The sequence below is a fragment of the Aythya marila genome, assembly GCF_965140915.1.
Source record: "Aythya marila genome assembly, chromosome: 17".
Lineage (NCBI taxonomy): Eukaryota > Metazoa > Chordata > Aves > Anseriformes > Anatidae > Aythya > Aythya marila.
The window spans coordinates 1,735,146-1,748,739 of NC_139058.1; the positions used below are offsets into that span (position 1 = coordinate 1,735,146).

At 54.6% G+C, this 13,594-nt stretch overlaps 1 protein-coding gene across 2 annotated transcripts in view; it reads left to right on the forward strand.

Annotated features, from left to right (window-relative positions):
* CORO1C (coronin 1C) overlaps positions 1-13,594 on the forward strand; it is a 34,409-nt gene that overhangs the window by 11,606 nt on the left and 9,209 nt on the right. For both annotated transcript variants that reach the window (XM_082774110.1, XM_082774111.1), the window contains exons 2-3: positions 2,147-2,346; positions 9,831-9,953. In XM_082774110.1, coding sequence (XP_082630236.1) covers positions 2,152-2,346; positions 9,831-9,953 — 318 coding nt within the window. In that variant the 5' untranslated portion in view covers positions 2,147-2,151. The remainder of the gene's footprint in view (positions 1-2,146; positions 2,347-9,830; positions 9,954-13,594) is intronic.

Here is a 13,594-nt window from a genome sequence, read left to right on the forward strand (position 1 = left end):
TTTGGGGTTACCCCGACTCTCTGCGTTTTTAAGAGAGGTTTGTAGAAAAGAAAACAACAAAAAAAAGCCAGTTCTCTCAAATGGGAAATCAGGCGGTGGAATATCACCATTGGATAAAAACGTTGCCCTTCCACGGGAGCTGCAGGGAAGATGTAATTATCCAAGCTCCACAAATAATCCTCCCTATTACCCACTGTATCCATGTCCTGGCATTAAAGCAGACAAATGGCCAAGCCCCCATGTACGTGAGATGTTGGCGCTGGGCAATTTGGGCTCAGGGAGGTGGGGGAGGCTTGGTTTTGCCTCCTAAAACACCAGATTTTCATCCTGGTGCCCAGCGGGATGGGAACGGTGATGGAAATCCTGCTGCTGGTGTACGAGGCGGGTTACCTCACCCTTATGGGGTGGCTGAATTAGTGGGATTTGGCTGTGTGGGGTTTTTTCTGCTCGATTGGGAAAGGGCTGAGCTGGCTGCAGGCTTCCAGAGCTCCAGGCAGCATCCGAGGGGACTGCTGGTGATGGGGACGTGTCCCCAAAGCACTGCCACCAGCCTTACCAGTGTGACCAGTAAAGGAACTGGGGAATGGGGTCAGCCCTGCCCTGGGCTGGGTGCTGAGAGCCGAGGGCAGGCCTGGAGGCAGCAAACCCAGGAGCTACGGAGGGATCGCTGGGTGCATCCAGCTGGGACAGGCCCCGTCTTTTGGTATTTTTGGTGTTTTTGGGTAAGAAACGTTTGGCAGAACGCTTATGATGTAATTCCAGGGAGTATGGGGAAGCCTGAGCTCATCTGTAATGCGACAGCAATCACCAACAAGTTGTGTGTAGCTTTTTTTTCCTCTGGATGTCTTGAACACCCTGATCAGTGACGGCGTTTTGCATTTAGAAACAGCACCGTTTTTGCTAAAAATGCACACGTTTGTAACTAAACGGCGTTTGCAGCTCTGCTGCTGCTTCAAAGGGAGCGGGTTCATTCAGGAGACCTAAAGGACCATCAGAAAATGTCCTTGGCCATGTGGTGTATGCTTCAGCAGGACCTCGTGCACCACATTCAGCTGTGCTGGAGCAGGGGGGGCTCTCCCAGGCAGCCCCTTTATCGCTCCTGCCCTCAGACAGGAGATGCCCTCGAGGCTCAGAGCCTCGTGCTCCAGCGCTGGGTCTGCCACGAGCGGCTCTGCCAGGCTCTTCCCAGCCTCTGCTCGTGCTCGGGGACCTTCTGGGAGGCCAGGCAGGAGGTGGACGCTGACATTTTCTGTTTTATTTTTTATTATTTCCCCTAGAGGCTGAGGCAGAAGCGTTTTCTCAGACGTAGAGGCGAGATGCTCACTGGAGGCTCCTCCTTTTCCTGCAGAGCTGGAGGGAGAAAGCCTCGTAGGACAGGCAAACCTTACCGCCCCAGGCCCCAATACCAAGATTGTGGGCATAAAACCACAAATCCTGCTCGCTCCCAGGGCCGGGACCCGCACGAGGTCCCGTGCCCATCATCTTCCAAGACTTGAGCGCTGGAATTTTCCACGCCGGTCGCTTTCCCTCTATTTTAACTGAAGCCTTCTTGAAAATCCTTTTCTCAAGAGAAGTGCCGCGGACACACTAAGTTGATTTGAGTCATTAGGTTATTTCCATTACTCCTTTCTGCCTAGGAGCCTCATTTTGTTGTTTTTTTTGGTTTTTTTTTTGTGAGATTTTGGAGCCAGAAGAAAGCAGTGGGAGCTAGCTGACATGTGGAACCACTTCACAGGCACACCGGATTTTGAGAGCTTGCATTTTTATTTACATCCTCGGGACCCCGGTCTGACTTGAAAGTAAACAAGTTCAATCCGAGCCCGGATTTATCCCTGAAAATATGCGGAGACTTGTCTAAAAACCGCTTTCAGGCTTAGGAGCTTCCTTCCCCGCAGAAAGGGAACGCGTCCACAGCAGCAGCGCCGCCGCTTCGCCGGCGACCTCCTTCTGCAGGAGGAAGCGTAGTTGGGTCGTGTTTGGTACGAGACGCTCTGAGACTTGATTTTTTTTTTAAAATAGAGGTAAAAGTGAGAACTTCAGGTCTGGAGGAAGTTCCCTGGGGGGGTGTGAGGAGTGGGTTTGGTGGCGGTGGGAGCTGGGCGCCGGGGCGCCGCTGACCGCCACCCTTTGCAATTCCTCCCCGCAGACACGATGAGGCGAGTGGTACGGCAGAGCAAGTTTCGGCACGTCTTCGGCCAGGCGGTGAAAAATGACCAGTGCTACGACGACATCCGCGTCTCCCGCGTCACCTGGGACAGCTCCTTCTGTGCCGTCAACCCCAGGTTCGTCGCCATCATCGTGGACGCCAGCGGCGGCGGCGCGTTCCTGGTGCTGCCCCTGCACAAGGTGGGTTCCTCGCTGCTCCCTGCTGTCCCTGCAGCTCTCGTTTGGGAATTTTGTGCCTGCGAAGTCCCCGCCGTGCTGTGACAAGCGCGGCGGTGCCGTGTTTGGAGCCGTGTTTGATGTCTCTCCTCAGAGTGATGCCTCCTGCGCGCTGAGCACGGGAAATAAGCGTTTTGCTCGACTAATCTAAAACAATTATTGGCATCAGGAGTTTCTCAAAGCTCAACGCTCCCTACAAAGCCTCCTGCAGTAGCTGCAGTCAGGCGTTGAAGCCGTCAGGGGCTTGGTTTCGGTGAGGATCACTTCATTCAGGAACGAGCCCTGCAGACGGGTGGCACCCCTGGGTGCTGCTTCCAGGAGGTGCAGCGGCACAGCCCTCGTGGCCACGGGCTCGGAGCTGATCTAGGCTGCTGCTCATCCCGTCGGTAACCCTTTCATTATATGGTTTGCACCAAGAACAGCCTCGGTAGGAAAAGGGCTCCTCCAGCAGCTCCGCAGCTCTCCCGGGGCGCGTGGCTGGGATTTATCCCCCCGCAGCCAGGTCTCGTTAGCACTCGGCTAACGGGGAGGAGCGGTGCTCCGTGAGCCCATGCAAGGAACATCCCTTATGCCCTATCCTGTGCAAAAAGCTGCCAAATCTCCAAGAAATCATCTTGCAGCGGGGCCGTATGCTCACCGAGGCTTCCCCATCTGCTTCGAACGGCGCAGAACCCCAGGGATGCGCTCTGCAAGGCGCACGGGAAGGTGAGGTCCCTGCCCGGCAGCTAGGAGAACCCAGCCTCCCCCAGACACTTGATGCAGCCAGAGATGGGCACAGAAACCTCCCTGGCGCTCTCGTACGGTTCTGTGGTTCAGAAGCACAGGGACAAGCAGCAGCAGCCCGAATTCCTTTAGCCCCCCAGGTCTTGCACGGAAAAACCTCAGAGCATCTTCCCTTTCCCTTCTGCTGGAGGGCAGCGCTCCCATCTCCCTCCCTGCTGCTCCGCCGTTCCTTGCAGCCCCTTCCCACTTGGATAAAGTCGGTAGGCCAATGCAAGCGGATTTTAACCCAAATTTAGAGCCAGGGGAAGGTATTTCCTCGCTGGAGCAGTCAGCGGCGGGGCTGTGCCGCGAGTCGCAGCGCTGCGGACAAAATGGTTCTTCCCAGCAGAGCAGCACGAGATGAGGAAGCGAGGTCTGCGGCGTGGCGCGGGAGCCTCGTGGTGTTTCCTCGTTCCTTTAAAACCTTCCTTTTTTTGTCTGAAACCAGAATTTTGCTTTTTTTGTCTGAAACCAGAATTTTGCAGGCTGATGCTCCTGCTCCGAATACTCCTTCTCCTTCATTTCGTGTGTCTGTGACCCTCCAGCATCCCTCAGCCCGTGACCGGCCCCGTCCTTTTTCCCAGCTCCACGTGCAGCCGTGCCCCGTTCATCCCTAGAAATGGTGGCTGGGTTTGGGGTTTTGGGGTGTTTATCCCTATAACCCGGCCGTGCCCCAGCAATCTGCCTGGGAGCATCCTGTGGGTGCTTCTGGTCATTTTGGGTAGGTTTGGGGCTTTTGGGCATTTATCCCATTAACCCGGCCATGACCTCAGCACTGCCTTAGAGCATCCTTGGGGTGCTTCTGGGCATTTTGGGTGGATTTAGGGTTTTGGGGCATTCATCCCATTAATCTGTCCGTGCCCCCAGTGTTCTGCCTTACAGCATCCTTGGGGTGCTTCTGGTCATTTTGGGTGTGTTTGGGGCTTTTGGGGCATTTATCCCATTAACCCAGCTGTGCCCCTTTGAGCACCCTTGGGGTGCTTCTATTCATTTTGGGTGGATTTGGGGTTTTTGGGGCATTTATCCCATTAACCAGCCATGCCCTCTGCCTGGGAGCATCCTCAGCATGCTTCTGTTCATTTTGGGTGCCTTTAGGCATTTTCTATCATTTCTCCCCTTCCCCCTCCCTGCCACCCCCCCTCCCCGAGTCCACCCCCGCGCGTCTCCTCCCCGCTCCCCCCGCCCCTCCCCGAGCCGCGCGCGCGCGTTCCCGCGCCCGCCGCAGCGGCACTGCGGCGGCCGCGGCTTTTTTACCATATATGGTCACGGCAGCGCTCGGGGCCGCCGGCAGGCGCCGCGCTGATTGGCGGAGGCGGAGCCGCGGCGCGGCAAGTGCGCGCCGGTTAACCCCTGCGCTGCCGGCGCCGAGCCGCTGCTGGCGGGAAACCGCCCTAAAAGGGGGGCTGAGGGGGGCCGGGGCCGGGTAGGGCTGGGCTGGGCAGGAGCTTTTGGGGGGGGGGCTTTGGGAGCTGGTCCCAAAGCTGCCCCCATCCGGACGAGCCCCAGGATGGGGTATTTGGGTGACCCGCACCCATGGGTGCTGCTGGGGGGCACCCATGGGTGCTGCTGGGGGCTCCCTGGGGTGCTGGGTGATGCTCGGGGGGGTCGGGGACCCGAAGGAGGAGGTCCGAGGGGATGCTCTGACCCAGCTCCATGAGCTGAAAATTTGGTGTTTTGCTTTTTTTTTATTATTTTTTTATTTTTTTGAGCTGAAAAATTGGGATTTTTTTTTAATTATTATTTTTTTATTATTTTTTTTTAATTTATTTTTTTTTCTTTTAATTTACCCTCTGGAAAGGAGCCCTTTTGTTGTGGCCCTGGCTCTGTGCTGGGGGGTGGAAGCTCACAGCCCGCAGCCACCCTTCCATAAGCCCCCATAAGCTCACGCAGCCCCCTTGGCACACACACACCCCTCGTTTTTTGCCCTTTTTGCACCCTCCTCCTTGCACCCCGCCTGCATTTCCATCACGTTCGGCTGGAGGGGGGTGAATGGCCACCAGCCGCTTTTTCCCTGATTTTTTAGGCTGCCCCTGGCAGCCCTGGTGCTGGCGGTCGTTCCCCCAGCGGCGTCCCTTTGGGGTGTCCCCGTGGCATCGTGTCCCTGGGTTATGCAGGGTGCAAGCACACTTACAGCAGGGCTGCAGGGGGACCAGGAAAGGAAGGTAAAATTAAAATTAACGTTTAAAATTTACAGCTAAGCTGAAATCTGGAGTCCGGGGACAAAATCACAAAATCACAGAATTGGAGGGGTTGGAAGGGACCTCGAAAGATCATCGGGTCCAGCCCCCCTGCCAAAGCCGGTTCCAGTTTTAACAGAAAAATGGAAAAATGGAAAAAAAAACAGAGATCGGTTTTAACAGAAATAGTTGGAACTTCCCCCAAACAGCTCATCCAAGGGCTGAGACATTTACGGCCCCGGTGAGCTCCTTCAGACAGGTGGGATTCATTCCCTGCAGGGGGGCTAAGTGCTGGTGGAATCACACCGAGGGGACAGAAGGAGTGGGTCTGTACCTTAATTGCAACCTCATTTCTGGGCAACAGGTCCCGTGTTTTGGATCCCTACCCAAAGGGCTTCCACGACTGGAAGCTCAATTTTGAGGCTCGCTCCGAGTTTTCTGCTGAAATGCAGGAGCCGTAGCAGCTCGGGGTTGTGTCTGTGTGCCCTGGGTTTTGCTGCTTATTTTTTTTTCCTTAAAGCCAGCACGCAGGTAGCTGACTTTGGACACTGATTTTGCAGAGGATCCTACAAAAACACTCCTGGAAAGCCCCTGCAGCTGGCTCTGGTCTGCTGGAAGCGCGCGGCACCGATGCTGAAACCCCCAGTGCGCCCCGAGCAGCGGTGCCAGCTCCGCGGGGCCCTTCCCAAACCCCAAAACCCTTACAGCCCGGCGCTGCTCGGGCTGGGCTGGCTGTGTGAAAGGCTCCTGCCTGTCACTGCCTTCTTCCTCTCTCCTCTTTGTGTCCCCTTCACGTCTGGGCACCCCCGAACAAGGGCGGCCGTCTGGCTCCTGCAGCAGGCGGCGGCTGCGGCTCGCGCCGTGCAGCTGCCGGGGTGAGCGCGGTGCCCAGGGGGGGGGGCTGCAAGAGACCTTGGTAGCGAGAAGACCTACGAGGCTTTGCACGCCTCAAATCTCTCCTTGCACAGCCCTCCAGAAGCCCTTTTGGGAGCAGCACCCTTCCTAATCTCCCAAATTCGCTACGGATAGTCTGCCAAGCTCCGAGTCTCCGAAAGGCGCAGAGGGAGCAGGAGCCCCCTCCGAGGAGAACAGGCAGCGGTCGGCTTGGATTTCACCCCAAAGCAGTTGCGCCCCGATTTCCTGCTGCAAACTTCTGCAAAGCCAGGGTGGTGAAATCGCCGGGGCTTGTGCAATTCGATGCCACTTCCCCCTCGCACCCGGCGGGCCGGGGGAAGCAGCTGTTCCCCGCGATATTTTTACCAGAAGCCGGGAGCTGTTTCCTGCAGCCAATTGCCCTTTTCTGGCCAAGGAGCGATTGTAAGACAATCATATTAATTCATAAAAATACTGCTTTTAGGAAGGGTTTTCCTGTGCTGCTTATCTGACCCTTCTGGGTTAAGAACTAAGCTTTTTTTTTTTTTTTTTTCCCCTCATCTGTTGGTTTTCCTAAATGAATTCCCGCGGTGAGGTCAGCCTCCCACCTGCTGAAGGACCTGAACATCGAGCTTCCAGTCAACATCCCCCAGCATATTAAACCTAATCCTCAAGTTCACCCTTTTTGGCTTTTATAACTTTTTTTTTCACACCTACAGCTCTTGCAGTATCAGCTCTTGCTGCTGCGCTACGTTGCTCAGCCGGAGCGGCCGTGGATTATGAGAAGGATTTAATTTCTGGAAGTCACACCGAGTTAATTTTAAGCTGTGTATCAACACTTGAGATTTATTTTAAATCCTTAACTAATTAAAAGATTACCTGGGAAAAAAAAATACAAGGAAACCTGGGAGGATTAAGTCAGTGTTTTAGTGCGAGAAGTCCCTTTGGGCAGAGCCCCCCAGACAACCTCTGTGGGGCTGGTGCCCCGCCGGTCCCATGGGAAGGGGAACACTCTCTAAGGAGGAAAAAGAAGCAGAAAAAAAGATGAAATGCCTTCAGAACGTCAGAGGGGAGCTCCTGCTTTCTGCTGGGGGCGTTTAGGGCAGCGCTGTGGTTTCTCCTGCCCGACGCCCCCCTTGGCACCCCACTGCCTCTCCCTGGCAGCATCCTGCTCTGCCAGGGCAGTGGGACGTCGCCTGTCCTTTGGGCTTTGTGGATAAACGTGCTTCATCTCCCTCACTGCATCCTAAGAACCTCTCCTTTTCCCCTTCCTTACTCTATTTCCTCGCTCAGGATTTTTCCGTGTGACTCCCCGCACAGGGGTGCACCTTACAAGCAGCAGGTTATCAGGTCCGAGCTGCTGCTCACCTGCTGCGGGGCACCAAGCTATTTCTGCTCCACTCGGTTGAACTTCTCCTTTGTGCATCTGCTCTTTTTTTTTTTTTTTTCACAATCCAGATGCCGCGGGCCTGAGAGACGCCTGCCCTTCTGCTCAAAAATAGCCGCACTGGGCAGATCTCAAGTTCCTCAGCTCGGTGGCCGGGCTGAGCTCCGTGCCCGCTCGCTGCCCCACTTCCCCAGGTGGCCAAGGGAAGCCTCCTGCTCCTCTGCAGGCACCGGGCTGCCTCCCCTGCTCTGCTTTTGGGCTGGTTTTTGCTGCAGGAGTGAGGAGGGAGATGCTGCCGGGGCCGGTCCTCCAGGCGCTGGCGGTGATGGAGCCTCCGCCTCTCCTCCTCCCGGCTGCCCCCGGAGCAGCGCCGCTTGGGGAGCTGAAAGGAGCACAAAGAAGCGAGTTTAAAGGCATTAAAGAGAGCTAATTTCAAAAACGAGCTCCGTGTGAGGTGCTCAGAAGCCCGCCGTGGCCAGCCGGCTGTCACACTCGCTCAGCTCCTTGCGCTCGCGCCGCCCGGGTTCATCGTGATCAAAACCGAAAGGTGAACTTCGTGGTTTCATTCCTTCAAATCGATTTATTTTTTTTTTTCCCACCTCCTTCCAGTAATTAATTACTGTAAAAACTCTAAGCTGAGCTGACAGGAGCTCGTGCAGCCTGCAAATAATCACCCTGGGCTCCTCGCAGAGGCAGGTACTCACCGGCACGTCGCAGCTTTGGTCTTCTTTTTCCCTTTGGGCTGAGCCCTGTACTTATATTTGGCCTGTAGCGTGGCTCCTGAAATATCCTCATGATCTGTTCGTGTGCTTTGCATGTTTCTTCTTTAATTAGGTAAATTAAATTGGATGGGCTACACTAGTATCAGGCGTATTACCTTGTGAAACCCAACTGCACGTGCTGGCGTGCAGGAGGAGTCGCACAGACCTCGCTATTTGAATGTGCTTTGTCTCTTTTCACCTACAATGTCTTCACTTCTAATAATTTCAAAACCCTTTGAGTCACCAAGACGATGCATTGATTTTTTTTTAGACATAATTTGACCCATTAGGAGATGGCTGTTGTGTTGTTTCCGTAACGTAACTCCTGCTCTCTGTGGATCTGTATCTTGGTTCCTGGCAGTGGAGGTCTCGAGGTCAGCAGCCCTCCAAAGCCCACGTCCAGCATTATTCCGATCCTTTGTACCCAGGGCAGCTTGGAATAGGAAAAAGGAATAGGAAAAGCCCTCTGCGTGGTGCTCAGGAGGAGGTGTAGATTAAGGGACATATTCCCCAACCTTGGGATGGTTGGGGAACATCTCGCCAAATGGCAGAGCTGAAATGCGTCTTTTAAACACAGGAGATGAAGCATCTGTCCCAAAATGTGCCCTCCCTGCCTCTCCTCCCATCACCAGGTCCCATAAAAAGGCCACCAGCCCCTTCAGGGTCCCAGCGGGCCCTGGCCCTGCGGTGTGGGCTTCTCCTGCTCACTCTGGTTTTGTTTTCCTTATTTTTTCATTGCTTCAGACACCGTTTCCCTGGTGTGCATCACGACTTGACCAAGAGAGAGAATGGTGATTAGCCAGAGGTAATCACCAAGATTTAAGAGCAGGGACGGTGCAAGAGCTGTGCTGGCATCTCAGGGTCCCCCCAGGATGTTTCGGGTGGGAACATCTGAGCCTGAATCTCCTGAGTCCCTTGGGAAGCCCCCCCAGAGGCAGGTGGGGGTCAGGGAGGGGGCTGCGGCCGCCGTCCGCGTCTCGGCAGCATTTATCTCTGAAAATAGCATTTGCTCTGCATCACCAGGGCTTAAAAGCCTTCCGCCCGAGCAAAATACTTTCATGATGAAAGCGAGCAGACTGGGTAAACTCCACGAGCAGCAACACCCTTCAATTAGAGAGCCAGCTTGGTTATCTTTAGCCGTCGCTGGCCGCCGCCGTAAAGCGCAGAGAAAACCAGAGCTTCCTCGTGCGGGCACGGCGCTGGGGCTGCCTGCCCTCCTCCCGAAACGTGGCCAGCAGCTCAGCCCTGCCTCTGCCAGCAGGACACGCTCAGGATACATCCGTGCAGAGGATGGAGCCCCCGTGTGCTGGGGAAGGCTCCAGCGTGGCCCTGCTGGTGCTGGGGAGAGGTTCGTTTCCTCTGCTGGTGCTCAAGATGCTCGTGCCACGAATGCCAAACGCTTTGGGAGCGTTAGGAGGCGTCTTATTCTTCACTGTGCTCTGGGTCTTTGGGGTTTTACAGCTCTTTTCCTTCTTTTTTTCCCTCCAGACGGGCCGGATTGACAAGTCCTATCCGACAGTGTGCGGGCACACGGGCCCGGTGCTGGACATAGACTGGTGTCCCCACAACGACCAGGTCATCGCCAGCGGCTCCGAGGACTGCACCGTCATGGTAAGTGGCCCGGGGTTCCCTCAGGGAGCAGGGCTTGCTTCGCCCAAATTGGGGTGCTGCAAATGTTTGTGATTCGGAGGGCAGACGGGGATCTGCTGCCCCGACACCGAGCGCAGATCCTTCCCGGTGTCAGAAGTCCCAGGCGTTCTCTCCATCACATTTTGGCTCTGCTCAAGGAATTACGGTGTCCTGTCTGCAGGAGACAGATGGGTACTGGAGCAAAACCAGCTCTGGTACCCGTGTGACAGAATTTGCACCCTCACAACTGGTTCTTTTTCTGGAGGGGAGAACCTCTCCAGCTCCAAGGTCACGCTTGGTGGAGCTGGCTTGGCCGGCGGCTTTCTGGTTTCATCTCGAGTTGCTCTTCCATTTTGCCTTCCTCTGGGGATCCGTCTGCTGCTCGAGAAGAGCAGGAGCTGTGCCAGGCAGCGGTGACTTGTTCTGATCTGCAGTGCTCTAGGAAAGGCAGAGGTGGCTCCGTTCCTCAGATATCCTGGCAGATTTGGTGGCGTGTGCTGGAAGGAGGTGGGGGTGAGAGGGGAACGAGCGCATCTGCTTGCAGAACTGCTTCAGCCCTCGATGTAAGGATGCTGCTTCCATTCTCCTTCCATCTACAGACTGTGAGTAGATGCCAGACGTTTAAAACATGTAGTAGCAGGGATCCAAATCCTGCATCTGCCAACCTTGGTGCTGAGTCCTCGTTCACCTCATCCAGGGTGCACTGAACAATTGTCGACCTCGCCCGGTGAGGGATGTGGAATCCCGCGCATGCAAACGCAGCAGAAGAAGTGAAAGAAAATCCTTGTGAGATGAAATAACGCCAACTAACTTGAGTGATCTTTGGCCATATTTAGAAATGCTGTAGGCTGAATGTTATATTGAAATCTTATTATAGATCACGGCAGATAAATTCCTTTGCTTCTGCTCATCGTTAAGATGTTTGGGAGGGGATTCATCCCAAGAGGCTTATCCTGGGACAGCTCTTGCCTGTGATCTCCCAGTCTTGGAAGCTGAAGCATGTTAACAAATTGCCCTATATTTAATATTAAACAAAACAACAAGCTTCTGTGTTTCTAACCGTCACTACTGGGCTAGAGCTGAGCTTTGAAGGATGCCTTAATGCTGCTCTGGAAAGCAGAGCCCAGAAAGCCCACGAGTCGGAGTGAAATTCGAGCAGCAGCAGCAGCAGACGACGAGGCCGAGGTCCACGGCTGCCTTTCTGGAGGCAAAATCAGCCTCTAATCCAAGTGCAATGCCAAGTATGTTGCGAGGCTCCGCAGGGATTGAGTTATGCAGAAAACCAACGTTGTGCAAGTTGTCCAGGGCTCCTGATACGGACACAAAGCGTCCCCAGGAACTGAGCCTGCTGCTCTGCAGGATCAAGAGGAGCCTCTCGTTGGGTGTCACGCAGTTTGTGATGGGAAGTGCTGCATCCCAAAGCACTTGGCACGTGGTAGCTGGGCTGGACAGAGCCAGAGGCTGCGTGTAAAGAACACGCCTGGACCATCCGGGAGAGGAACTGGACGGGCTGCTGAGCCCTCCCAGCTTTAATTGCTTTTTCTTTCTCTCGGCACAAGTAATTTGGCATCCTGGGTTTGGAGCCCTGCTTCCTGAACAGCCTGTCACCGAGTAAACCCTCCTGACTTTGTTTAAAGGATCTGTAGTCTTCAGCTCTGAACTCCTCGTTAGCCACGAGAAATGCAAAAGTAGTGATGTGACAGAGGAAAACCGTGTGGCTTTCTGCAGAAGTGGCAGCTGCTTTCAAAAAGTAACTTACATTTTCCAAGGCCATCAGTTCATTGACGCTGTTTCTGCCCAGGTTTTCCATCTTTTCTGCCTGCCTGCCTGTTTTTTCCCCCTCTCCTGTCTCTCCTGGTTTTCTGACTGCATCTCCTTGCCCGCAGTGCTACCAGTTCCTGAATTTGTGGGCTTTTCCCTTGGATAAAACCCCACCAAATGCAGCGCCGCTGGGCTTCAGCTGTGTGTCCGAGCTGAAGTGAGCCCCTTCCCTGCAGCCGTGCCTTTGAGCTGTCTGCAGGGCTCTTGTTGCTCAGAGAAGGTTGACTTGGCACGCTCAAAAGCGAGAAGCATCTTCATAAAAATAAAAACTCAGATCTGTAGAAGATGGAAATAACCCCGTGAGCTGCATGCGGACAGGTATGGCATTGAGTTCATTAGATGAGGGAGTGAAATGGGGCAAAATAGGGGAAAGCAGGCATCTTTTTCTGCTACCTCTGGGCTTTGTAGCTTGGGCAGCTTTAGAGCTTTGACCACTTGTGGATGCACTGAGATTTTTCAGATGAGAGGCGCTTGCTGGGTGTGATGTGGGTGCTCTGTCACACCTGGAGCATTCAGAATTACCTGGAGGGAGAGAAGACGATGGGTGGTGAGATGTAGGGCACCAAAAAAGCCTCGTGGCCCCTCACTGCTGTGCTGCAGAGGAGTGGGATGGGCTGTCCCCATCTCCTCTGCCCTAACCTGCTCTCAGGAGTTTCTTGAGAGCACTGTGGCATGCAGACACCTCCTGTGGCCTCCTTCTGGTCTTCCCGTTGGGGAAGGATTCTCTTGTGCCTACAAATCAGGAGTTATTTAAATATTTGTGCTCGGCACTCTGCTGAATGACTGTAACGTGCTGCAGCTTTTTTTTAATTCAGCTGGAAAATGACTGTGTAAAGACGTGCAGGTGACACCAGCTGGCCTCTCCCAGGTATGGAAGATGTGCTTCATCAGCAGCTGAATGCTAACGAGCTTGCTGGTAACGGCAGGAGAGGAGTTCAGTCGATGGAGCAAATTGTTTTAAGGTTAAACCAGAGCCCTCGCAGCGACCTGAGACGGGAGCCTGGCACCAGCCAGTCCCGGAGCAGTGCTGCTGGTGGTGGTGATGTGGCACCGAGCTCTGTCCCCACGAGGTGAACAATTTGGGCACCAGGCTGGGCTGAGGATGGATGCACAAAGTGTCTGAGCCGAGGCACCCCACCCCGGGCAGGAATGAGGGGGTCAGGTCGCTTGGGAGCATCCCCTGACCTTTTACACTCCTCGTGGTTGTTTTTTTTTTTTTTCTGCAATACCAAGCAGGATGATTAGGTCAATCGTTTCTGTAATCTGCAGAGGATTACACTGCTCTGCAGCTGCTGTAAACTAGAGGGGCTTTCCCTCTTTCCCTTGAAGAAAAAAAAAACAACAAACTCTGTCCTCCAGAGGCTCTTTAAAAAAAAAAACAACTCCTTTCCATTGGTATTCTGCCTGTAATTCCTCCCCCCTGCGCTCGCTGGCTCAGGTTTGAACCCAGTCCTGGAGCTCTCCGGCACGCAGAGGGCTTGGCAGCGGGGCTGCTCTCACCCCGAAGGCCTGCTCCCCATCTCAGACCCCAAAAAATAAAAAAGGGGGATGTCTGGGGAGGGGTCCCAGCCCCTTCTGACAGTCTGTGCTGCTGCCTCGGCACGGAGAGCCATGGGTGTAAAAGCTGCCCCTTTGCGCCCGGGCTGCCGGCTTCTGCTCGGGTAGGAGCTGGTGCTGCCCCTGGCTTTGCGTGAATAAATCCAATTTTCAGAGCTGCTCCCACAAAGCCTTGCCCTTGGGGTGAGACTGGGTGAATCGGGGCAGGACGCTTGGCAGAAAAGCTTGGTTTCCCCGAGGGGGAA